Source organism: Marmota marmota, unplaced genomic scaffold (genome assembly GCF_001458135.2).
Source record: "Marmota marmota marmota unplaced genomic scaffold, marMar, whole genome shotgun sequence".
NCBI classification, from domain to species: domain Eukaryota; kingdom Metazoa; phylum Chordata; class Mammalia; order Rodentia; family Sciuridae; genus Marmota; species Marmota marmota.
The window spans coordinates 10,946,551-10,973,701 of record NW_026000272.1 but is presented as its reverse complement, the minus strand read 5'-3'; the positions used below and the strand labels follow the sequence as shown (position 1 = coordinate 10,973,701).

At 35.3% G+C, this 27,151-nt stretch overlaps 1 protein-coding gene across 1 annotated transcript in view; it reads right to left on the bottom strand.

Moving 5' to 3' along the window:
* Window positions 1-381: 381 nt before the first annotated feature.
* The window catches only part of Mcf2 (MCF.2 cell line derived transforming sequence), a 111,492-nt gene continuing 84,722 nt past the window's right edge, over window positions 382-27,151 (bottom strand). Inside the window, exons 12-25 of the mRNA XM_048797012.1 lie at window positions 24,559-24,647; window positions 22,341-22,407; window positions 21,542-21,657; window positions 21,374-21,443; window positions 19,109-19,201; window positions 14,619-14,711; window positions 13,697-13,822; window positions 12,800-13,021; window positions 8,481-8,573; window positions 6,787-6,865; window positions 6,010-6,076; window positions 4,272-4,381; window positions 2,599-2,711; window positions 382-463 (exon numbers count right to left, since the gene is read on the bottom strand). Of these exons, the coding sequence (XP_048652969.1) occupies window positions 431-463; window positions 2,599-2,711; window positions 4,272-4,381; window positions 6,010-6,076; window positions 6,787-6,865; window positions 8,481-8,573; window positions 12,800-13,021; window positions 13,697-13,822; window positions 14,619-14,711; window positions 19,109-19,201; window positions 21,374-21,443; window positions 21,542-21,657; window positions 22,341-22,407; window positions 24,559-24,647 (1,371 nt within the window). The 3' untranslated portion in view covers window positions 382-430. The remainder of the gene's footprint in view (window positions 464-2,598; window positions 2,712-4,271; window positions 4,382-6,009; window positions 6,077-6,786; window positions 6,866-8,480; window positions 8,574-12,799; window positions 13,022-13,696; window positions 13,823-14,618; window positions 14,712-19,108; window positions 19,202-21,373; window positions 21,444-21,541; window positions 21,658-22,340; window positions 22,408-24,558; window positions 24,648-27,151) is intronic.

Genomic DNA, 27,151 nt, shown 5'->3' with positions numbered 1-27,151 from the left:
AGGTTCAATAAAAGCATATTAAATCATAATGTTGTGCTTCACTTGACTGTAATCATTTTGCAGCCATAATTTTAACTTAGTTCATAATAAGCTAAATAATCCAAGGCACACTGATTGCATTTGGTTACAAAGTAGATAGAGAAGAAGTGATTTTTCAAGTCCAAAAGTATTCCGAGATGAGAATTTTTGCAGCACAATATTTTACATGTTGAAATGCATGATTTTAGAAATAAAGAGTATCATAATTAAAATGTTGTAAATGAAAGTAAGGAAATAGTTATGTGCTGTTGATTCTTTGCATGTCCAAAGGAATCAACCTGAAAACAATATCCACATCATTTGGGCTGAATGTCTTTTGAGCAGTATTTTTTCCAAATGAGCTGAGGATCGGGCAGGAAAGAGCTACTTGCTATTTGACATAGCAGCTTCATCAAAATAGGAGAGCCATCTCTGACACGGGTCTCTACAAGGGAAGTGGAACCCATTATTTCTCAATCATTTGACTTGATAAAGTGAAGCCAGAAGAACAGCTTATCCCAGCTTCTCTGGGGAGATGTATAGAATGCACAGTATTGCTCTTCCCCATGTTTTCCTTAGCACAACTCAGAAAATTATTTAGAGAAGAGAGGAAAACCAATAGGTTTTTCTGTATTCCTATCCACTGTGATTAAAGCATTAATCAATTTTGCATATTTACTTTATTTTTTGACTTCATAACTGGAAAAATGGCTACTTAAGACAGTTCCTGACAATCCTTTCATAGATCTGTAGCAAATGTTTAAACACAAATTGGGTTCCTCTAAAGGAAGATGCCTCTCACATCTGAACAACTACCTTGATCCACTTCATTCTCAGTATTAATTATGGAAATTAAACTTCTTTGTGTTATTAGTCTAAACCAGTGGTCCTCAAAGTGTAGGAGGCAGACCACTGGGGGTTCCTGAGACCTTTTTTGAAGGGTCTGACAGGTTAAGCATACATTAAGACAGCATTTTTTTTCACTCTCAGCCTCTCACAGTGGAGTCTTCTAAAGGCCACCAAGTACAATAGGTTAAACACAAGAGCAGATATGCAAATCCAGCTGTCTTTTACTAAGCCGCATGTTAAAGTAATTTACAAAAGTAAAACACCAGTCTTCTTGCCAATTGTTTTGCTTTGAAAAATATGACTCTCAAATAAAAATGTTGTTTATACACATTTAAAATGGGTTTATTAATTTAAAATAAATCTTATTTCTCAGTTTTAATTTATAGTAAGGTAAATATGAATAGATATAACTTCCATAAATAAGAGTTCTTTGGAGTGGTGTATTTTCTAAGAATGTAAAGGATTCCTTCATTCATGATTTGAGAACTGCTGGTCTAGACAATCAACTCTAAGCAAATCTTTTACTCACCGCAGTTACTGCCTCTGTAAATTAGAGGTAATAAAGCTTGGCCTTTTTCACACTAATACTGGTAATATTAATTGATAAATCATTTAGTAAATGTAAGCTACCATGCAAATATGTATAATGGTCATCATATCATTACAAGAAAAAAAAACATCTACTACTTTTTTAAAAAACAAGCATTTCAGAGTCAATGCTGTGCAGCTTTGTGATTACCAATGCCATTAATCTCTGACACCAACATTCAGCCTTCCAAAATGAATTGGTTCCTCTGAAGGGCACCAAGGAGCAGTCCACTGCAAAGCATCATTTCCACCCTCCAAGTTAATGACTTCAGAGAAGCAGGATTCACCCTAAGCAGTCAGTTCTAATGCCCCTCTACTAACTTGGTAGGATCCTAACAACTTGGAAACTATTTCTTCTATGAAATACTTCCACCCCAAACCCTTTCACTTTATGGGGTACACCCTTGCTCTAGCATGCTGACGTTTGATATCATGAGCACATTTTTTGAGAACCCACTAAAATATATTACCCCCAGGTATTATTAAATAGTTTTTAGCATGGAATTTTTACTTCCTATATTTTCTGATCTGGATTATAAATTGATTTCTAAAGTTTGTCTGAAGCTCCTTTATTCTCTAATTCTATCTTATACACATAAATGGAAAACTCAGTGGTGGATAAAATTATACAGAACTATATATACACATAAATAGGTGCATGGAAAATTGATGAAGTATAAACAAGTTCTGTGGATAGTACTAATTTCCATTTCCAGATGATATTACAGTATAATTATGTAACATATTACCATTGGGAAGCCTGGGTAAAGAATAAACAGGACTTTAATACTATTTTTGTTAACTTCCTATGGATTTATAATTATTTCAAAATAAAAACTTAAAGAAATTCTATATAATGGGGGAGAAAAATAATGAAAATAATTTTTTAAAAAAGATAAAATTGGTAAATTTGTAGAGATTTGGAAAGATTGACTATTCAATCAACTTCAGTAGGAACTCAAACAAATTCTACATAAAAAGAGAAGTACTTACTGAATGTTCATATGATTTGCTTCAAATCTTCTGGCTATGGAAAGTACCTAATGACTTTAAGGATGCTGACAAAAGATTGTCCCTATGGGCTCCATCTATTTCATCAGTGAAACTGCCTAAAGAATTTCAATTGAATATGCCATTACTAACCATTAGGGGCCTATCTTCTTCTTCATGGTCATCATAAGTAGAGTAGAAATAGTTGCTTGACCATTCCTCAGGCTCTTCAGAGATTCCTGCAGATTGTGACATCTCAGTCCAAACTATAAGAAAAATGTTGAGTGTAGCAGTTACTTATCAGTGCTGGTTCACTGCAAGGTGAGAAGTAAACTACCTGTGATATTCAAGGTTTTAACCTTCAATGGACCAAGATTTGTATCTTCATCTGTATTATAATTGTAGATTAGACCACACTCTTTTATAATTTTTGACCTTTCACAAAGGGGCCTGTTGTATACTTCTTTAATTTTTAGAATGGTCACAAGGTGAGATTGGTTGTAAGTTGTTAAAAGTAATAAGTTAAATATCATTTTAGAAAATATTTACCCTCTCTTAGAAAGTCACCTGTTAGAAAAAATTCTTTCTACAGCATTTTTTAATTGGTTCCACTCAAATAGTACCTATCAGATTCTACTTGATATTATTATTTTGGGTTGGCTTGTCTCTCTCACTAGGCAGAGACTCTGTGTTATACACTGCATGTCTTGTAAGAGCCTGTATGTAGGAGGTGCTTAACTTAAAAAATGAATTTATTTAGATTAAGTAATCTAAGTCTTAAATTAACAAAATCTAATCTTGGCCATAGTAAACTATGGTATTCATGTGACATTGGAAATCACGTCAACCTTCTCTGACTTGGTTTTCTTACCTATCAAAAGAAGTCATTGATACTAGCTCCTCTCTTTACTGCTCCAGGGCCATGACATAACAACCTGAGTGAAGTGACATTTAAATAAAAACTGAACTAGGTTATGATTACTTGTTTCTCCTAAACTAGTGGATTACCCTTCCATCTAAGGACTATCAGATTAAAATACTGAGTCAGACACCCTAATTGGCATCTCTCTAGTGGTGTCCAAGTTGTTTAGGTAATACTGCTGTGCGCTTCTACAGCACCTTGTACCTCCCTATTGTAACACTTGCCACATATAATTTTAATTGCTTGTTAAATTATCTCTATAGCCTCCCAGCTATGTGAGAATGCAGCTGAGTGCATTTTAATTATACTTTAGGCCCAAACTTTTGCACAATTCCTGGCACACAGGTCATATTATATTATAACATTTGTTGAACTAAATAAACTATTTAAAATCATTTCATATAACACAATTTCCATAAGGACAATAAATATTCCATCTGTAAGTGATCCTTCCCTATCCATCAAACCATGGTAAGTGAAGGGTGCACTGGCACCAGTAGATGCATTTCATTCATCACTGCATCCTCTAATGCAGGGATTTCCAAACTTGAGCAGGGATCCGAATCATAGAGAGCTGCTCAAAATTTCAGTGGCTAAGCTTCACACCTGGAGTTTCTGATTCAGAATGTCTGAGACAGAGCCGAGAAATGTGCCTTCCATATAACAAGTCCCCAGGTGATACTAATGTTCCTGGGTCCAGGGACCATACTTTGACAACCACTGCTCTGTAGTGCCCAACAGAATGATTTGCATATGCAAGACAGGAGAGCCTGATAAAAATGGGTTGGCTTTATTTTCTTTAGACAAAAATAACAGACATAGATTTTCCAAATTAACAACGGGAGATTAAAAAAAAGAACTTGCACAGCCATGAATCTCATCTGAGGATGACCATGACACATACCTGCATTTGCTTCTGCCTGAACTGACACAACTGCCTCACTGACCGCCACCATAGCACTGGGTTGTTCCGATTCAGTCTCCTGGATACTTAGAAAAGCTCCCTGTTGCTTTCTGAAATAATAATGTATAAAAATAAGTGAGCTTTCACATAGTCTAAGAAATAGTAAGAATTTAGAAATGGTATTTCTTCCATTCTCAGAGAATTCAAAGAGCAGATATTCCCCCCTTTTGAGATCTGTGTGATAGTATGCAAAAGCCTAAATCATAGGATTCAATCCAACAGGTTCTCTGTTTTGCAAAGCAAAAACTAATCCTGTCTAGATCCAAGGTAGGTACACTGTGTACAATCCCTGTTGCTCTGTGAGCTTCTAATCTCAGTGAATCAGATAAGTTTTGTATAAATGAAGATAAAAATTTAATTGAGCACACCCCTGAAATCCCAGTATCTTGGGAAGTCGAGACAGGATGATCACAAGGTGAAAGCCAGCCTCGCTAAAGTGAGCTGCTAAGCAACTCAGTGAGACTCTGTCTCTAAATAAAATACAAAATAAGGGCTGGGGATGTGGCTCAGTGGTTAAGCAGCCCTGGGTTCAATGCCTGGTACAAAAAAAGAAAAAAATAAATAAATTCATTTGTATTGTCACATTTGTACCAGCTACTATTAAGTCAACTACTGCATAAAGCTAAAGTCTTTATTTCTCTAATATATGATAAAAAGACTGGGTATTGTAAACCCTAGAAGATAAAAGACTTTTATGATTTGTTATCCTAAAGCCTCAAATGAAACACCATGTGTTGCTTCTGATTTTATCTACTTCTAAAAATGATGTGCAACAAAAGAAAAAGAATCTAATAAGTCATTCACAATGATCCCACTATCATGCAGATACCGCATGGTCAATCTCTGTGCCAGGGTTTTGGAATCAGTGTGGGAATTCTTACTGGGTACATGCGAATGTTCTGTGGACAGTCTACCCTTTAGAATTACTAGATGCAGGACAGACCATCTCTCTTAAATCAGTAGCAGTGTGCTGTCATAGAAGACTGCCACTTTCCTTAAAGACTTCCTGGCTACATCTAAGTTCAGTTCCTTGCCAGTATCCATACCTTCTTACTTATACAAAGAAAGAACAAATCACAAACAAGTGGCCTCCATTCAAGAGATTACAAAGCTAGCTGGGTACAATGGCAATCCCAGCAGCTTAGGAGGCTGAAACAGGAGGATCACAAGTTCAAAGCCAACCTCAACAAGTTAGAAAGGACCTAAGCAACTTAGTGAGACCCTGCCTGACTCAAAATCAAAAAAAAAAAAAAAAGGCCGAGGATGAAGCCCAGTGGTTAAGCACCCCTGGATTCAATCCTGGGTACCAAAAAGAGAGAGGGGGTGGGAGAGGGAGAGAAGGAAGGACAGAGAAAGATTACAAAGCTTACAAAGCTATGAGCCAGTTCTTCATCTGCTTTGTTCCTATATTCTTACAACTCTGTCTCCAATTATCATGATATACTGAAAACAAAGCATTTTAATTGTGTTCTAAATCCAGCCTGAGATATAACTGTTAGGGACTATTAGACTCCAATACAAGATTAGAACTGAGAAAATGATGTTTGTGGAATTTGATGAGTTATTGCTAAAATGATGGGTTGGTTCTTGTCTGAGATACCTTAATTGCATTGCTTCACATTACCTATGGAAAACAGAAGATTGCAGAAGTGATAGTTCTTAAAGAATTATCACTTACTCATCACTCTGCTGAGGAGAAAGCCGTTCCTGTTCTGTAATCGGATCTTGTTGCTTCCGTTTTTTAACTGTAAATAAAACAAACCTTATATAAGCATCATTTAGAAGCTGTACTTCCTACTTAAAGGCCAACAAATTTTTTTAACTTTTTTTTTAGTCATAGTTGGATACAACACCTTTATTTTATTTATTTATTTGATCTGGTGCTGAGGATCAAGCCCAGGGCCTCTCACGTGCTAGGTAAGCACTCTACCACTGAGACACAACCCCAGCCCTAGAAGGCCAACAACTTTTACAAACATACTCGCACACTTACACACAAATCTTTCAGAGACCTGAAATAACCAGAGGAAAGGCCAGTATGAAGGTAGAATTTGGAAAAGTCCAAATCATGTAATATTTTATTCAAGGAGTTCACATTTTGAACAAGTGTCTGTCCCCTATCCCAACTTCACCAGGTACAAATTACTTGAGGTCCTAAAATGAATCATCTCCTGGGAAAGACTAGGAATTAACACAGTCAGATCTCTGTGCTGCTTTTAAACAGCTTCTCAAGCAGAGGTTCATTTTGTAGTGTTTGAATTCTCTTGCTGTTTAATAAACCATTTCATTTTAAACAGAATAAAGTAAATATCAGCCCAATTCTCTGAAAAAAAAATTCACAAAATCTGAGCCAATGAGCTGTTACTATGCTTGTTCTAAAGAATATATGTTTGGAAAAAATTAAAAAAAAAAAAAACAGAGAATGGAAAAAAAAAGAATATATGTTTGAATTTACCTGTCATAAGTTCCTGTTGCTTCAACAAAATATTTCTTATTTCTTTTAACCATGACATCTTCACATCTACATTCGGAGCCTAAAGATTAAAAAGGGTAGAGGGTATATTTCTTCTAAAAAGAATGCTTTTATAATAAAACAAATGCAATTAAGTATATCAAACATGATCTACTCCTTAAAATACCATATTCAAATTCTAGTATTTTGATTCTTAAAACTTGTAGGGAAGGAGTAAATCATTAGCCATCAGATAGATGAAATAATGCAGTTCAAGCCATTATAAAATTGCCCTTAAAAAAAATTGCCCTTAATTAATAACTGAATAATAACAAATGGATAGAATGCAAAGTATAAGTTCATTCATTTTAAGTTTTTTTTTTTTTTTTGGTAACAGGGATTGAATCCCATGGGGTGCTTAACCACTGAGCCACATCACCAGCCCTGTTTATATTTTATTTAGATACAGGGTCTCTCTGGGTTGCTTAGTACTTGCTAAGTTGCTGAGGCTGGCTTTGAACTCATGATCCTCCTGCCTTTGCCTCTTGAGCTGCTGGGATTACAGGTGTGTGCCACCATGCCTGGCAAGGAGGGAGGTTCTTTTAAAAATATATATTTTTTATGTTTAGTTTTGGTAAAATAATGCTCTAATACTTCCAGAATTAAAATTGTTTGGAGAATGATCTTAGTGACTGGTAACATGAAAGCTTCCCTACATATCCTCCCATTACTCACAAGATACATTTGTTAAATGATTCCAAGCTTTGTTTGGTACTAGGGATTAAACACAGGGATGCTTACCTACTGAGCCACATCCCCCACCCCTTTTTTTTTTTTTTTTTTTTGAGAAAGGGTTTCACTAAGTTGTGGAGGCTGGCCTTGACCTTGCCATCCTCTTGTATTAGCTTCCTGACTCACTGGGATTACAGATGTGCATCACTGTGCGTGGCCAAATACTATATCTTTAAGCATTTTTATGAACTGCAAACAGTACAGAATTAAAATAAACAAAAATTGCTGAGCACTTGCAACAGATTCAGTCACAAGTCAGGATACAAAGATTTATTAAATATTTGATAACATCATCTTGAAAGGATCTGCTTCCTGTCCCCTTCCGTAATGTAAGATGGACCTTATATCACATCTGGCCAGGGCTTTAACAATATTCTTTAGAAGCAGGGAGCAAACCTTAACTGTTGCATCTTGTAATCATGTACACTTCAAATGATGACAACAAGAGAACTCGGAACTATTACAATCTCTAACTCTAGAAACTTGATGAGGCAGGGAAGTACCTCCCAAACCATCAGCTACAGCTGATAAATCTCCTTGTGTAGTGGTAAAAACTTAAAGCCCTAAAAAACACCCAAGTTTACCTCAATTTAAAGAAATCATGTGCTACTGCACAAAAATGTTTAAATATACCTTAAAGAATACTCAAATAATAACAGTTGAGAGTGGGGCCTTTTAAAATGTGACCAAAATTATTTCCTGTGCCACTCAGACTTCTTCCTTTCATTCTTTCTTTCTCCCCACCCTCTTTCTGACAGGGTCTCACTATGTTGTCAAGGCTGGCCATGAATTTATGATCCTCCTGCTTCAGCATCCTATATCACTGGGATTACAGGCCCATGCCACTACTCAGATTTTATGTTAATGCAAATTACAGTTTCTAGAATAATTTTAAAATGACCAACCTGTATAATATAAACTTCTTCCTTCCCACCATACCAGATTTCAAACTTGCGGTTGTCACCTTTTACATATTCTGTGATTCCAACTTCATCCATCTATAAGAAATAAAATTTTCATGAGCATTTTATTTTGAATATACAATTACATTAAATATACCCAATCATATTCTTAGTTAAAGAGAATGTTTTATTTGGGCAAAATAAAAACAATCATAGGCACGAGTATTTGTTTTCATGGAACTATGCACTTTTGGTGTTCAGACTGCAAGCTCCATTCCAGTGATTGACACAAATGTTATAAATCTAAACATCCACACAGCCCATCTATGATTCAATTCTTTTATAAATTATCTGTGTGCTATTCAAGAAAATTATCAGTGAAATCTAATTAAACATTAGTGAGAAAAGCCACCTGAAATTAATGAAATTTAGTTTTTGAAATTATTATCTGTCAGATAAGTAATAAACTTACAAGATTAACTAATCTCTATAGTATCCCTACAAGTTATAAACATCCAATTTATAAGGCAAGGAAGAACTAGCTAGGAATCTCTCTACTTCCACCAATCCTTCAGACTCTATAGAAACCAAAATCTCTATCATAAGACAGTGATATCTTCCTATAGTCAGTAAAACTTTTGTACACAGTATCTTTTCCTTACCACAGCTTTTCTCCTCCTCTAAATGCTGTACTTTGCACAATTTTCTTTCATCCTTTGCTGCTAATACCTCGGTTAATTACATTTGGGGCAATTTCACTCCCTTGTATGCACATTCTCTTTTAGCTCTTTTCTCCCTTTCCTCTTTTCTTTCAATTCCTACCTAATTACCTGAAAGACTATCTCATACTGTTCCACTTATGAGCCCCCCAAATGGCCCTAATTAAAACCGAGAATCATTAAGGGTAGTGCTAGTGAGACTCCCAAATCAAGGAAAAGGAAAGCAATTATGCTTAGAAATGAAATGCAACCTAATGAAAGAGCCTCTAACTCCACCCTGAATGTAGGTGGAAGTTACTTTCAAAATTTATATTTATATTCTTACTATATGACTGTAACCTACTTTTGCTCAAATATTAAGATGTAAGATGAATAATAATCTCACTCTGTATTTATAATGTGTCAAAATACACTCTACTGTCATGTATATCTTCAAAGAATAAAAATAATAATCTCACATTCAATCTTTTTTTAAATTAATTTTGTTTCAACACACCATCTTCCCTTAATAATATGATAAGAAAGCAAATGGGCTTTGAAGACAGAGAAGGCTGGGTTGGAAGTCCATCTCTACCATTCACTAGTGTTTCCTGGTGCTAGTTGCTGAACTTTTCTGAAATTCCATTTCCCTAACTATGCAATGGGAAGAACACCTATTTCAAGGAGCTCATTTAAGAATTAAATAGTGTACATTAAATGGTGATTACAAAATGAACTATTTAAAAAATGAATTCTTATGTTACATGCATGTATTAATCCCACTATTATAATGAACCAATAAAAATATGAATTCATTTCCTATTCCTTCTCTTATTTGAATTCCATTAGTTTTGTTATTTGTCATTGCTGGCATAGAGCATATCTCTAGTGACCAAATGAATTTTGGAGTTGGACAACACATTGTAAGTACTATGTGCATGTTTTTTTTTTTTTTTAATTAAAAGAATTGGTGATAATAGTAACACATGAACTGAGGAATCTGAAGAACTCAAATTTCTTCCTCTGGTTAACTGTGATCTTACATAGAGTTTGTCTTTGCATATAAGTGGCTGGCTTAAAATATAGCATGTGTTCATTAGAAAGACATGATCAAGCCATGAGACTCCAGTTTGCTGTGATGCAGTCAAGACAAAGAGTCCATTTAAAGTGAGCGACAAGTTGCTCAGCAGTAGCATGTCTGTACTGGGCAAGCCCACCAAGGGTAAGACTTTAAATTCAATTACCCTGATGGTTCACTAACAACATGCTGTCTAATAATACTAGCAATTTCTTAATGGTGGAATCTCCATGGTACATGAGCAAGAGGAAGTAAGCATAATAAGACCTAAGAAATACCCTGATTTCTCAGTCTAAAGCATCACCAGTTTACAAGGAATCCTGGTTTAAAACCTTGCAGCATCAATGTCTCATTTTTTTTTTTTTAATTAAGGATACTTGAAATTGTTGGGGAACCAAAGAAGAATCTGACAGATTTTCTTTCTTCAAATGTCAAGTATTATTTATTTCTTGTATCTAGCAAGTCACTCAGCTCAAGTCTACCTTCCCTTGAAATGTTTCCTTCATCTATCCCATGCCATTTCCATGGTAACTATTGTATTTTCAATTCCCCTGACGTCATTACTTCATATCAATCCCACCTTACTTTAATGTACTTGAAAAATATTCTGTTGGCATGCCCATCAGTGTGTCAAAATACAAGTAAAGTCAGGCATGGTAGTGCATGCCTGTAATCCCAGCAACTTGGGAAGCTGAGGCAGAAAGATGAAAAGTTTGAGACCAGCCTCAGCAACTTAGTGAGACCCTGTCTCAACATAAAAAATAAAAAGGGCTGGGAATGTGGCATAGTGCTTCAGTACCCCGAGTTCAATCCCCAGTACCAAAAAATTTAAAAAAAAATTAAAAAAACTAAAATAGAAAATCAATACACATCAGAAGTGCTACGTTAGGTAGTAACTAGGTCACCTTACAACTAAAAAGTGAATCAAATGGATTTGGGTAAAAATATGCCTAGGAAAGCAAAGTACCTTCCCAAGGAATAGGTACACACAGCAAAAGATCTAAACCCTGTCTGAAATAAATTGTGACTCCTTGGCTCTCAATCAATGTTCATTAGAGTCATAAAAGACCCTTAGAGATTTGGGGTTTTGGACGTAGACTGCAAGCATCTGGGCATTTGTGATAATGACAGCTGGAATCCTAAAGAAGCTATGAAGCTGGGCTGGGGCTGTAGCTAAATAGTAGAGTGCTTGCCTAGCTGGGTTTGAGCCTCAGCACCACATAAAAATAAAATAAAGGTATTATGTCCAACTACAACTAAAAAAAATTGGAAAAAAAAGAAGCAGGGCTGGGGTTGTGGCTCAGTGGTAGAGTGCTTGCCTGGCATGCATGAGACACTGGGTTCAAACCTCAGCACCACATATAAATAAATAAATAAAATTAAGATATTGTGTCCATCTACAACTAAAAAAATGATAAAAATTAAATGGTGAAGCTGCTGTGGATACAGAAGTGAAGAAGGGAAAATAGTGGGAAGGGTTCAGAGACCCAACCCTGCACAGGAATCTTGTTTGGAACAGCAAGAGGCAGCTGACCCTATGGGGAGAATCAAAAGCAGACTCTGCTTATCTGGTAGCCTTCTTATATTATTTCCAAAGGCCTATCACAGGACACGGCCTGTCCTCTTTAAAAATGCTGAAAATTCTACTGGTTCTCAAATATACTAGTAATGACAACTATGATAAAACATTTTCATGAAAAATGACTAAATGATAGTGACTGCAGAATAAAGAATAATAGTTTTCTGTATTTTGCAACTTCTATGCAACAGATATCATGTTGCTTTTAGAATTTAGAACTTGAAAAACATGAAGCACAGAGAAATCAAAACCAATTACAGCCTCATGTGAATTGGATATTCCTCCGGTTCTGATAGTAAAACCAGCTGGAAGTATTACTGAGTTGTCAGTGACTTCCTCAAGTAATTTACTGCTCCCACTTTAATACACACTAACATTTTGGCAGAATGAAAACTTGGTTTACAGGAAATAATATATAATTTTAAGGGATACGAAAGAACAGGTATGGAATGGATTCAGCCATAGGTAGCTTTGGACACACAGAAAGCATGATGCTTGGGAATGCAGGAGGAATACAGAAAGGAAAGTATGCCGAGTATGAAAGTCCTTCAATTTTAAACTGCTTTGAGGAAAAGGGAGAAATCCTTTCCTCCTTGCCTCTCCTAAAACATAAAGGTCCCTTGCTAATAAGATCAAGAACTGCATCTGGTACCACTGGTAAGAGAGTGCTCATGGGGGAATGTGGATCTCTCCCTGTCATTTCAAACTGTGCTCTGCAGATTGCTGGAGAGCCCCTTGGAGAATACCCGGGAATGCTGCTGAGAGGGAGAAAAGAAGGTATACAAGTTTTGTACTCCCTCACTCTCATTTTGAGCAAAGAAGTTCTGCTTTATTGGACTTCAATAATACTTCTACTGAAGATTCTTTTTAAACAAAGTATAAAACCCACCCACTTGAACCAAAAAAGTGTACAGAATGAAACATATATAGAGAATGTTATTACATTACACAATCCAAATTGTCTTACTTTCAAACAATGCTTAAAACTATATGATGGGTATCTATCAGAGCCTTCTCCAGATTCAGTGCGCCTTTTGCAGAAAACAACAGCTTTCTCATACAAGAAGAGGTGTCGCTGCATTGGTTTGAATCTAGCAAAATCCTTCATTTTTGTAGCACCTTTCTTGTGCCCTATCCAGACACTGAATCCACCGTGCATTATCATCTTGCCAAGCTCATTTAAGTTTCCCTAGAATAGAAAATCAAATCCCATTAGTAGAAGGCAAAGCTACATTCAAATCTCTGACATCAGCATTTAGTGTTTAGCTTGACCTACTAAAACCCTGAAGCATAATTTGTATGTTTTTAAAACTGCATTCATTATAACTTTTTAAATTAAAATGTGCCATGCATCACATCTGTATAAAATTACTGTAGGGGTGGAGGCCAAAAGAAATTTCCTTTTCCCTGGCTTCATATCAATTCCATGTGAGATGACAAGGTAACTCCCATAGATTCCTCAATCCGGTTAGGTACCTGACATACACCAGGTCCAAGTTTCCCCACTGGGTAGAGCTAATTTATTAAAAGGCTGCAAGCTCCAAAGATGTCCTCTTTTTATTAAAACCCTATCTTTCCTAGGCTAGGGCAAGCAGCAGTTCTGGGACAATATGACTCTTTTGGTGACCCAAACATTCTTTCAATCGAAATCTCCCTAGGTCTGGACTTGGGAACAGGCTGTTGAAGATAAGAACATTGCAAATCCACTTGATCTGTAATGATGCATAATGAGTAATGATGCTACTATTTTGATATCCATTTATCTACCTCTTCTATTTTCTTTTTCAGGTGATTTCAGAAGGGTAAGAAAGTGATGGTGACAAGCTTACTCCCTAAAAATTCATAGTCTTAAAAGTTTACTTACAATGTAGCCATTTATTGCAATCTGATGCATGGAGTCATTAACTGACTTCAGTAAATCCAGCATTGTGTCAAGGGCCTCCTTTAATTGAGTAGATCCTTCACAGTCCTTGCTATATTTTAATAGCTCCTGTAATTAGAAATCAAGAATTAATCTTAATATTAAGCACATATTAACATAGCTGCAGAAAATGAATAAATTTTTGGCTAACATGCTCTCAAGCAGGAATCAAAGATAATGGCACTTTTGGATAATTTCTTTCATATGCTCTTTGTCACATTTATCTATTTAATCAGTGTCAAAATTGGGAAAGAAGTAGAAGACTGACTGAACTCTATGCAACAAAGACACCCAATGCTTTTGGAGCTGAAAAACAATAGCTATTTAGTCACACTAGATATTATTTTTAAAGCAATTATATATGTGGGTTTTTTCATTCTCTACGTACAATAACTTGTTTTATCCATGATGCATTCAGGACAGCATAGGACATTATGAAAATACATTTTAAAGCAAACTATGTTATATCCATACTTAGCTCAATATTTTAGTAATCTTTTCACTAGAAGAGCAGCATTGGCATTGTTGATTGAGAAAGCAATATGAAGTACAGTTTCAAAGAAATGTTTATTTAGATCTTAATATCAAAAGTTCTTTAGTAAAACCCTGTACATAAATTAAGTAACTTGCATGGAGAATTAAATACTTAATCCTCCAGATGTTCTCAGCCTGTTATCTATGCCTGTCCTCTGCACTGCCATCGTGAAGGAGCACACTGCACTGTCTACTGCCAACTACTGCCTACCCACTCAATGAGCCTACCTATTTCTAGCACTTCCTAGTCAGCAACTTCCTTTTTAATGGCTTTTCCACATCCGACCCAAAAATGTGAGTAAAAAAGGAAAGAAATGTTTCATGTAATTACCTTTAAGAGTAACTGATATTTAGTGATTCGCTGTACTGGCTTGAGCAAATAGGAATCCAGACCAAGTCTGTGTTTTAATTTTCTCTGACATTCCTGCCATTAAAAGATAATTATCAATAAATTTAAATTAACACATGTACATGTAAAAATACCAAGTGTTCTTTGATGAGACTCAATGCATGAATGTTGCTTACATCTCAAAGAACATTTATCAGAAAAATTAGTATTACATATGGTACAGAAATTTTAAGACATTATAACTGAGAAACAATAAACAGTATTTCAAGGACTTGGGAGGTAGAAAATTCTAACATTCTGAACACTAAAAAGGTTTGACATGTAAATTCTTATTGATGTGTAATGTTTAAGGTGAGAAAGCAAGGAATGACAATAGATTAGCAGGATAAAAAGTTCTTCAATATATTCAAGAAAATTAACAAAAGACTCAGCTCCACAGGCCAAGGCCCAGAAAAGAAATAGGTTGTGCTAAATCAGACTGGGCATGAGAACAGATTTTTTTAAGATCACAAGAAAAATACAGTCTTTATCAACTGGTGCTATATTTCATTCAGTAATTGGCTCACTGCCACTATAAATATAAGGGTCATGACATTGGGTCCTGGGAATAATGGAGGGCCCATATATAGGGCAAGATGGGGATGGTGAGGAATAAATATACATATAGGAAATTCAGAACATAAAATGAACTAAATAAGATCCAGGACCCTCCACTGGATATGGATAAAATATAATATTCAATCTAATTCAAAGAATAATTATTAATAATGTATGGTTAAAGATAGTGGGCTGGTGCATGCATATGCAGCTCCTCATTCCTGAAAGCTAAGTAAAATGATGGAAAAGATACTTTTCAGAAGGCAAAAACCCAAAGATGAGAAACTAGAAAATATTGTCAAATTTGGAAAATGAAAACCACACCAACAAGTGGTAAACAATTGAGCATGCTTGAGAAAAACAAATCTCAAGTTGGCAGAGGAAAAAGCCGAGGAAAGGATCAATCTTTTATAGACCATTCCCCCCGCACCACCCACCACAAACACACACATACCCCCATTACAAAAACTCAAGATTACAGACATGAAGTAACTCTGAAGACACAAAATAAATCTGGGGTTCAAAAAGAATGGTTGTTCAAAGCCCATTTAAGAAATAATTAGATATTAAGGAGTGTTGGTAAGGATGTGGAACAATCAGTACCCTCATACATATTGTTGGCAGGAATGTGAAACAGTGTAGCCAGTTTGGAAAACAGTCCAATATATCCTTTAAAAGGCTGACACAGAGTCACAGTATTATCCAGCAATGTTACTTACATGTATACAGCCAATAGAAATTTTAAAATAAACCACATATTTACACAAAAACTAGTGGAAAAGTTTTCCTAGCAGCATCATTCATACTAATCAAAAGGTGGAAACACCCCAAATGTCCCAGAACTGATGACTGGGTAAATGAAATGTAATATAATCACTCAATGAAATATTATTCTGACATAAAGAAGGAATGAAGAACTGATAAATGGTACAACATAGATGACACCTGCTAACAAGCTAAGTGAAAGAAGCTAAACACAAAGATCATATATTATGGGATTCCATTTACATAAAATGCCCATAACACGCAAATCCATGAGAGACAGAAAGCAGAATAGGGGTTGCCTAGGGCTGTAGGGATTGGGAGAAATAGGAGGTGACTTGCTAGAAGGTACAGGGTGTTTTCTTTATAAAAGTAAAAATGTTCCTAAATTGACTGCGGCCATGGTTGTACAATCTTATAAATATAGAAAACCACTGAACTATATATATTTAAACAGTGAATTTTATAGTATTTTCCTTATATTTCAATAAAACTGTTCCCCCCAAAAATTTAAATGGGCACAAAAGGCTAAAAATAAACATGAAAATCAAAATCTCTCAGATAAACATACTATTATGCTCAACTAGGTAGCTGCCCTTCGCTCCTGATGGAAGAATAACAGATATTAGATATTAGATTATAAACAGTAAAACAGAGGGCCCCTGGACTAAGGGATACAAGGATGCAATTTGAGGGCACAATGCCATATTGAAGGCAAGGAGAGTGCCTGAATATCTATTTACCAAATTAGGGACTCATAGTGTTTGCCCCAAATATGGCATCCACAACATTGTCAGGCAGACCCTTATACATTGGGTAGCAGGTTGGGAACTCTAAATAGCTGACAAGCAAAGGACCTAAACATATAGGTATTGAGGAATCCCCCTAAGGAAACTACTTCACACAAATCACACAACCATGAGGATCATGGTCAATAAATCCACAAATGCATAGGAACTTTCCAATGAGTTTTTTAAAGCTCACTCCTAAGGTAAGTGAACAGACAACTACCATCAGACTTTTGAGGAAAACCTCTAAGATGAGTGGCAAGAACTAAATGAAAAAAGAAGACAAAAAATAGAAGCAATTTGAAGATAATGGGATCTATTCCACGAGAAGAAAACTACTTTGTAAAGTAAAATCATATGGCACAAACCAGTAATCCTAGTGATTCAGGAGGATGAGGCAGAAGGATCAGAAGTTTGAGTTCAAGTTGCCTGAGCAACTTAGTGAGACCCTGTCTAAAATTAAAAAATAAAAAGGGCTGGTGATAAGGCTGGGGCTGTGGCTCAGTGATAGAGCACTCGCCTAGTACGTGCGAGGCCCTGGGTTAGATCCTCAGCACCACATAAAAATAAATGAATAAATAAAATAAGGTATCGTATCCAACTACAACTAAAAAAATATTTTAAAAGGACTGGTGATGTAACTCAGTAGTAGAGCACCCCTGGGTTCGACCCCTAGTTAAGAAAAAAAAAAAGAAGTAAAAATCTATTATCTTCATATCAATAAGCAAACATATTGAATTTATGAAACAAAAACAGGATTGTATTAAGAGGAACCAAGAGAACAAAAAGTTATTCTTTTCAAAATTAAGGACATAATGGCAGAAATAAAATCCTCAATAGTAAGAGTGAAAGATATATCCCAGAAAGTATAACAAGAATACAAAGAGGTAGAGAACAGAAAGAAAAGATAATAGAAGATCAGTCCAAGATATGTAACATCTGTACAACAGAAATTCCAGAAATTGGAGAATGGGAAAAACTGGATGGAGGAAATCAAAGAAAAAAATTAGTAAATTTGGACTGGCAGCTCAAAATTCAATGTCATCAGCACAAGACTAGCATAATGAATGAAAATGGCACCAATACCCAAAATAAGTTTTCATAAGCTCCCAGAGGACGGAAATTGGATCTCCTACAATGGAACAAAAATCTGATGCTAGCCGGGTGCAGTGGAACATGCTTGTAATCCCAGCAGCTAAGAAGGCTGAGGCAGGAGGATTACAAGTTCAAAGCCAGCCTTGGCAATGGCAAAGCACTAAGCAATTGAATGAGACCCTGTCTCTAAATAAAATACAAAATAGGAATGAGGATGTGGCTCAGTGGTGGAGTGCCCCTGGGTTCAATCCCTGGTACAACCCCCCAAAAAATGATGCAATTCAGCAATTCCTTTAAATTTCTGAGGATTATCATTTCTTACCTAGAACTTTATACCCAGTCATGTTAGCAATCAAAGTGTTATGGAAGAAAAAAAAGATATTTGCACACACACACATTCTTAAAAACATTTACCTATATTGCACATTTTCTCAACACATTACTGGAAGATATGTTCTACCAAACAAGGAAATACAACAAGAATGATAAGGTTGTGGCACCTAGGAAACAAGAGAACCTATTCAAGAGACAAGTGAACGGTGTCTCAAAAATGATATTCACCAAGATCCTGAGATGAAAGCTATGCATCAGGCCTAGTGAGTCAAGATTAGCTGGCCAGAAACCCCTAGGAGATACTTCTTCAAGAAGATACAATTTAAAGAAAATCAATGTATATAAATATTGCAAGAGTATATTTTTATAACTCCTAAAACTGGAAGAAGTGTCGGTAGAATTAAGACAAGTATCTAGAAAACTATGTGAGTAAAAAAACAACTGTAAGAAAAACAAAAAGGGAGGAAAAGCAATCATACTATATCAAATGGATTATTTAAGCAGAGAAATAACAGTCTCAACAATTAAATGCAGTACATAAATCTAACCAAAATTACAATATAACTGTATTGGAAATTTTGGAAGAAAGAACTATATGTGTATATGGTCAAGTGGCAGTGAAAGAGCTAAATCCTCTTTTTACAGGGTAGGAAGGAGGAGGATGAGCATGCTATTTGGAGATATAGAGGTAAATATCAAAAGAAGTAGTTAAAAGCACAGGAAGTGGTTGTTTCTAGGGAACAGAAAGTGTGTGCGTGTGTGTGTATTTTGGAGACAGGAGAATTGCTCCTCAACTTACATGCATATATAATTTACTCAAAGTAGAAATGAACTTATAAATAAGAAGTATCCCACTATCTCCCAGAAAAAAACATATCCAATACTTAATTATCATACCTGGAAAAAGGCACATTCTGAATACTTCTTCCAAATTATCTCTGATCTAGGCTTATTCTGACAGTATTTTGCATATATCTGAAAATCATCCTTCTGTGATGAGAACAAATTCAAACATATTAACAATTTGCAAATATGAACTTTTCTTACCAAGAAAAGCTGAGTAAGAGTGAGTATGGCAAAGCATAACAGGGACTATGACCTAAAGGAGCCCTCTTCATATTCAAAGATCAGCATATGTGTTGGACCTGATGGTGGGACTTATGATTTTCTGAACTTCCACTTGCCAAGTTTGAGAGTTAAGTGGGGGAAAGGCTTCTCTGTCTGAATAAAAAATCTTTTCATAGCCAAGTAATGTGCTCTTTCTACGCTATTAGTCTCTCAGTTCCCTAGTGAATGAATTTGGAGCTAACCTTCAAGTCAGCCTGCAGTCCTTGGTTCATCACTGGGGCATCACCACTGTAGCATAACCCATCTAGGTATCTGCCTATGCAATTTTCTCTCCATAATACTCATTTATGCTATATCCTACTCATTCTTTACCATTCATCTCACGAGTCATCTCTTCTATAAAGCCATTTGCTTATACCCCACAGATGCATAAGATGCCTGTTATGGTTTAGATCTGGAATGACCCCCAAAGGCTCATGTGTTGAAGGCTTAATGCAGCAATGTTCAGAGGTGGGGCTTTTGGGGAAGTAAATGGATTATTGGGGATCTGACCTCATCAGTGGATTAATCCATTGATGATAATAATTTGATATTAGTGGGAAATGGTGGAAACATTAGGAGGTGGGATCTAGCAGAAGGAAGTAAGGTCACTGGGTGTGTGCCCTGGAAATGTATTGCTATCATGTCCCTCAAAACCTTCCCACCACACCTTTCTGCCATGATGTTCTACTTGCCTCAGGTCCAAAGCAATGGAGCCAGCTGTTCATGAACTGAAACTGCTGAAGCCATGAGCAAAATTAATCTTTCCCTCTCTAAATTGTTTTTCTCAGGCAATTTGTTCCAGCAATGAAAAGCTAACATGATGTTCCTTATTTGGACTCCCACAGGACCCTTTGTTTATCTCTAATATAGGACAACTGGTGCTATATGAAATTAATGGTTTCCATGTTTTTCTACCTGAATAAATAGTCTTTGGCTGGGTATCCACATCACCTAGCACAGCACTTGGTACAAAGTAGATGTTCAGTGGATGGTTGTTTAATGAATAAACATTACCATCAATAATCATTTATTAAACCATTACTAGCTGCCAAGAACTCTACTAACTTCATGAGAGATACATATATAGGATATGGACCCTGTCTCAAAGATTTTCTCATCAAGTTTGTGAGAGAATATGTGTATACATGTAAAGATATACAGTAAATGTAAAATTTCCAGTGAGTAGTGGTCTTATGTAGTAATCCAAAGGGAAGATTCACCACTGTTGGGAAAGAAACTGTCCATAGTTCAAATGAGTTTCAAGTTAGAACACGTTGAGAAAGACAGTGATATGCAGTTCTTTCTTAGCCTTATTCTCTTCTCATTTTATAAACACTTTCTGGGACAAATACTCATTTTAAATGAGTTTCAACAATTATATCTATCAAAAATGACTCCCAAACCAAAGCAGAACTGATCTTTCAGGAAGAGGAGGAACTAGAAAAGCAAAACAGGGTAAGCAAAAATCTATTTCTGAGGGAAAACTCTAATGGAGGAGAACACAATCACTAACCTAGAAAGTCAATTTTACTGAGTGTACTCTTGGGACATGGAATAATGAGCCTCCCTGAATGACTTAGTCAAATTAAAAGAAAAGACAACTTTCTGTTTTGTGAAATTCCTGTGATAAATGCCTTGCTGGCTGAATGCCAGACTAGATCTAATTATAAGATTTTTACATGAATTGCAGGGGAATACCAAGGCATCTTTTAGGTTAAAAATAACCAAGCCCAGGGTGGTTTTGCTAAGACGATCCCAACTCTCACATTTTAACACCCAGAATGATCCCTGAATCCCTAGGATCACCATTCCTAGGAGTTGAGACACTGAAATATTTGCTACTATAGAATATGCAACGCATGCTCTGGATACCCCATTACATCAGTTTCTACAACAAAACTTAGTTTTGCATTAAGTACTTACTGGAGTTGATGTCACTTCTCCAAAAACAAAGATGTTTTAAAAACCTATTTTGACTATGAATATACTCTCATAAGTGAGTTTTTATTTTGGTGGCCCGTATTTATATAACTTAAAAATAATTAGACTAACCCTTTCCAGGAAGCAAGGTCCCACTCTTTCTGGAGCATCAGAGCAATTTTCCAGGCTGCTCATGAAAATGCTGTGAAATTTTCAGAGAAAAAATGTGAAAAATAATAAACTGGTCAATGGCCCTTTCAAAAATATCATGAAAAAATATTCATTTTGACAACTACATACTTGTTATGGAATTCATATATTTCTGCCATATTTCCAAAGAGAACATCTTTTTTATTTCTCAGGACAGGTGGCATAAGATCAAACATCTCTGGATTATCCATCTCCGCTCGATAGCCCTATTCAAAATAAATATATTTAGGCTTCTTTATAATATTTACATTAATAGTTGATTGGGCAACTAAAGGTCTAAGTACAGTAGAATATATAGGGATTTGTGGGTAAAGTTGTTTGAATGTTAACTTTGGGATCTAGGATATTTAAATGTTATCTATAACATTTTTCTTTAGAAGGCAACATAGGGAAGTCAAGGATTTCCACTGGATTGGCAGAATAAAATGACCGTCTTTGGCCTTTCAAGATAGCTGCATTGTTGGAAACAAAATAGAAATCAAGTATGAAAAAGTATAGTACAGGTAATCAACTTCTTAAATTGGCAATACGTGTTTAGATTTTTTTCTGACCAAATAAATATTGTGACATTTATGTCAAATGAGTATTTTTATCCTCTTCTCGGTTCTTTTTACCACAATCTCTAAATAGCACCTTGGGATTAATTATAACAATCCACTGTATCCCTAAGAGAATAGCATTTCTCTTCTGTAATAAATTCTGAATCAACCATTCCCAGTACTGAGAGAGAATATAAATATACACATTTTAACATGCAGCCTCAAACAATGGGTGCCATACCCACTATTACCATGTGACAATTGAGGAAGGGGGCAGAACTAGAAAATTGCCTTAAACACTTTCTAATGAATGCATCAAGGGACCATTCAGGAAAACGGGAGTCACTTACCAACAGAACAGTAAATAGCTCTCGAACATACACTCTCTCAGTCTGTATCAGCTCATTTAGGACGTGGCTAAAATGAAAAGACCATATTTACCAGTTATTCTATTATTTAGAATTGTATAACATTGTTTCAGTTATTATAAGTCTTTGAAGGAAAAAATACTTAAGTCATTGGAACTACCAGTGGTTTGGGTTTTAGCATAAAAATAACGGAATGTACCACCCACAGGGCTGTTTAAAATATATTCAAAAGAAACAGGGGTACTCAAGGGTTATTATTGACTTACAAAATTATTTCTAATTCACTAAGATTAAGAATCAATTTACTAAAAACTCACAAAATCTATTCCTAAATGTCTGATGTTTATGTATTTATTTTTGGGTGGTATACTTTTCTGAGTTCTTAGTACCCTTTCTCAAAAAAAAAAAAAAATAATAAGATAGTAGCATTCTTAGCATCATTTTTCCCTGTTCCAGGTAATATTCTGAATTTTTCTAAGACATGCAATAAATGTATTATACTGGTCTTCCCAAGTGTAAATCATACTTAAGTTTCTGTAGTAATTTTGTCTGTCTCTGTAAAGTAAAATACATTTCAACATCAATTGACTTTATATTTAATTTTCCTCTTACCAATATAAGTAATCCATTTAATTTAACTACTCTTTGGTTCTTTTTTACTTTCTTTTTGTCTTCTAACATCTTAAAGCATGTAGCATTTAAAAGTCCACATTCAACTTGCTGCAAAATACTGGCTACTTATTCTGTGACATAAAATTTAAAAGGCAAATATGCAAGTCTAGAATATTAATACAATATTGTAAAAGTTAGCCAAACAATGATTAATGTTAGTGTCTTTAAAACAGTATCTATACAATCCTTTTTCATTTCATTCATTTTCACCTTTTTTAAAAAAGAAGAAATGATGTTGACCAAAGGGTTTGAACTTTCACTTATAAGTTGAATCAGCTCTGGGGACTGAACATCCACATGCTGACTCTAATTTTTATACTGTATCATATACTGGAAATTTGCTTAGAAAATAGATCTTAGCTGTTACACAGCAGATATAGTGATCACTATTGAACTGCACACCCAAAATGGCTCTTAAAAACTTAAAGCAGATATTTTAAGAATGTTCAGTTTATAATGTCAGTTAACTTCAATAAGATATGGATATATGTGACTTTAAGAAGCAATAAAGAGGCTGGGCACAGTGGCACATGCCTGTAATCCCAGTGATACCAGCAACTTGGGAGGCTGAGACACAGGATCATACGTTTGAGGCTAGTCTAAGCAATTTTAGTGAGATGCCGTCTCAAAATAAAAAAAATAAAAACTGGGGATGTAGCTCAGTGGCAAAGCATCCCTGGGTTTAGTCCCAGGTACTAAAAAAAAAAGTGATAAAGTATACAAACTCCTAAATCAAACTTCTTGGCCTCAAACCCTAGATCTGCTGTTTACTAGTGGGCATGTTATCTAACTGTTCCTCAATGTTCTTCACCTAGCTTTTTATAAGTCCCACTTGGTTGGGGTAATATTTATAAAGCAAGGACATTGTACTAAATAAATGTAATGATCTATCAAAAAAATGAAAGTAGATCTTAGATACTTAGTAGCCTCACCACCAAAAGAAGCAAATTTATCAGGTGACAGATGTGTTAACTAACTCAAGTATGATAATCACTTCATAAAATATACTTGTATCAAAGTCTCAAAGTATCACATTATATTCTTTAAATATATACAATGATAGTTGTCAATTATACCTCACTAAAGCTGAAAAAACAAATTAAAAAGAAAAACGTTTCATTTTTATTTCCCATCTGGAAAAAAAAAAAGAGACATGAAAATTCTGAAAAATTCTAAATAATTTTCCTCAAGTAACATAAACAGACTATAGGTTGGTGAAGCCTAAATTCAAGACTCACACCTCAACTAGCACTCTTTATCACACCCAAGAAGAACCCAATTCTATGAACACAAAAAAATTATTTTGAGACAGGGTCTTGCTAAGTTTCTCAGGGCCTCACTAAGTTGCTGAGGCTGGCCTTGAACTTGCCATCCTCCTGCATCAGCATCCAAAGCCACTAGGATTACAGTGGGCATGACATGCTGGAAATGTGCTCAAAATTCTAAGCACATTGGCTTTTCAACACTGAACCAAAGAGTCCTACGGGGGTGATGTGTATGTGAGTTTATGTAAATAAATAAAAGATACTTCTTTAAAACATCCAAGCTATTGTCATTGTCCAAACTGGAGGGTTGAGCAGAACTTCTCTTCTCCTGACAATCATGGACTACTTCAATCTGAAATTATGAAAATAAAAGTTATATTAGCATGTATGTGTATAGTTCTTCAAGGACACAGAGCTCAAATTAGGTTTACTTCAGGTCCTAACTGTACATAAACTGAAAAATAACAGATTTTTTAAAAAGTAGTTTTGATATATATTAGTAAAATGAAAGATTTGAGTTACTTGGAAAGATAAGATTTAAGATACTAATTTATTTTGTATATTTTCATTTATCTGGCACTTTGGGGAAAGAAAGTCAATTCATAAAAGTATATTTTCCAGATAATTAAAATTTAGTCATTGAAAAACCAAAATGGCTTTTTAGTCTTAGTTTTTTACAGAAAAGCTCCTAGCAAATATTACATGCATCCTTAAGTTTTTTAATCAAAGGCATACAACATAAATGATTCTTTTCTTAATAACTCAGTGGTATCATCAAAAACTTAAATGTGATAAAATCTAATGATGCATTTCCAGGGCTACTGAGACACAGAACTATCCTTTTTCAAAATGGCTGTACCTTGTACATCTCTGTCTCTCCTCTCTGTCACATGTTAGTTGTTCCTACAAATGGCTTCCCTGATCCTAAACTGTTGCCTTATTTTGCAGAATCTACAGAACCTGGACTGGTCTACTGAGTCAACTACATGAAATTTGTGATGGTTAACTGCTCTTCAGAAACATTTAAAATATATTCCTGGGATCCCACCTATATTAGACCTTTGAGCTTGCCAAAAACCTGACCTCTAAGTAAATGCAACATTACTTTGTGACAGCTAAAACCTAAAATGAAGTACTGGATTTATCAATTAAATATTTCAAAAAAATGTGACCTATGCATGGCAATACTTGTGAACAAGAACATTTGTAACAAATTTCTACATATTATGCAGACACAATCCTAAGTGCTTGACATACATCATTGTAATCAATCCTCAGCAATTTAGAAAGCTAAGGCATTCTTTTTTCCATTTTAAAGATGGGGAAAAATGAGGCTCATAGAGGTTTAGTAACATGATCAAAGTCACATGCTTAAGGACTGGGGCTGTAGCTTAGTGGCAGAGGGCTTGCCTAGCATGTGTGAGGCACTGGGTTTGATCCTCAGCACCACATAAAAACAAATAAAATAAAGGCATTCTGTCCATCTATAAGTACAAAAAAAATTTTTAAGAGTAATTATAAGACTAATATTTTAAAAAGTCTCATATTTAATAGATGATGAGACAGTCAAGCCCAAGTGTCAAAGTCTGTGGGTTATCACTTTTATCATATTCCTTTGTTACACCTGGCAAATGTACCAACTATTATCATCATTTTAATATTATACTTAACACTAAAAATGCTGCATACTACATTTATGAGGTAGGTATGTTCCATTTACTCCTATCAGATTTCTGAAATACATATGTGGAAAGATTTGAAATATAACATTATTTTCAAAACCTAAGGATTTCTAAAATTTACTTGAATCAAAAGAATGCAATTTGGAAATGTGTTTAGCTGGATGCTCCACCAAGAAAATGCACAGAGCCACCATCTCATGATTTTTCCCTGGGGATATGGAACTGAATAAATCTAAGAAGAGGTGTCATGAGTTGACACTAGAATGGAAAGACATGGAAGACTACAGAATTTGGCATTCACTTCATTTCCTTCTTGAAACTAGTAAGTTGTGGCCCTACAACATGCTGACCAGGCCTTGTATACATCAATATAGGCCATTCACTAGCTTCACAATATTAAAATAAGAACTTAGAATATTACCATATGCCATACATTGTTCAAGTGCTTCATAAATATTATTTTATCTTTACACTAACTTCATGTCATATATTACTATCCCTATTTTATAAATAAGGTGACTGAGATCCACAGAATTTACCTAAAGTTATATCACTAGTAAGTGATGGAAGTGAAATTAAAAGCAATCTAGTTCTACAATTTGTACACCTATGCCATAAAATACAGCCTCTTGGAGATATGTCCTTATCTTATTTACCATCAAGAACACACAAATAAAATGTAGGCTCTTGTAGCTATCATGAGACTATTCTCTGCAGATCCCAGACTATCATGGAGAACTGAGAAGGGAGGACCATTGTACATATGTATGGCATATGGTAATATTCTAAGTTCTTATATTAATATTGTGAAGCTAGTGAATGGCCTATATTGATGTATTCTTGACTGTGTACTTATCCACAGAGGATACATTCCAGAACCCCCAGTGGATGCATGAAAGTGAATAGTACTAATTCCTATGATTTTTTCCCCAATACATATGTACCTAGGATAAAATTTAACTTATAAATTAGGCACAGTTAAGAAATTAACAACAACCTAATAAAATGGAACAATTTTAACTATATATTGTATTATGTGCACTCCTCTGCCCCCACCCTGAATCTCCCTTTTTTCTATCTTTCCGTCTCCGTCTTAGATTATCTATTTAATATTTTTTGGAGCACAATTAACCACGGATAACTGAAACTGTGAAAGTGTGCCGCAGCCCGGCGG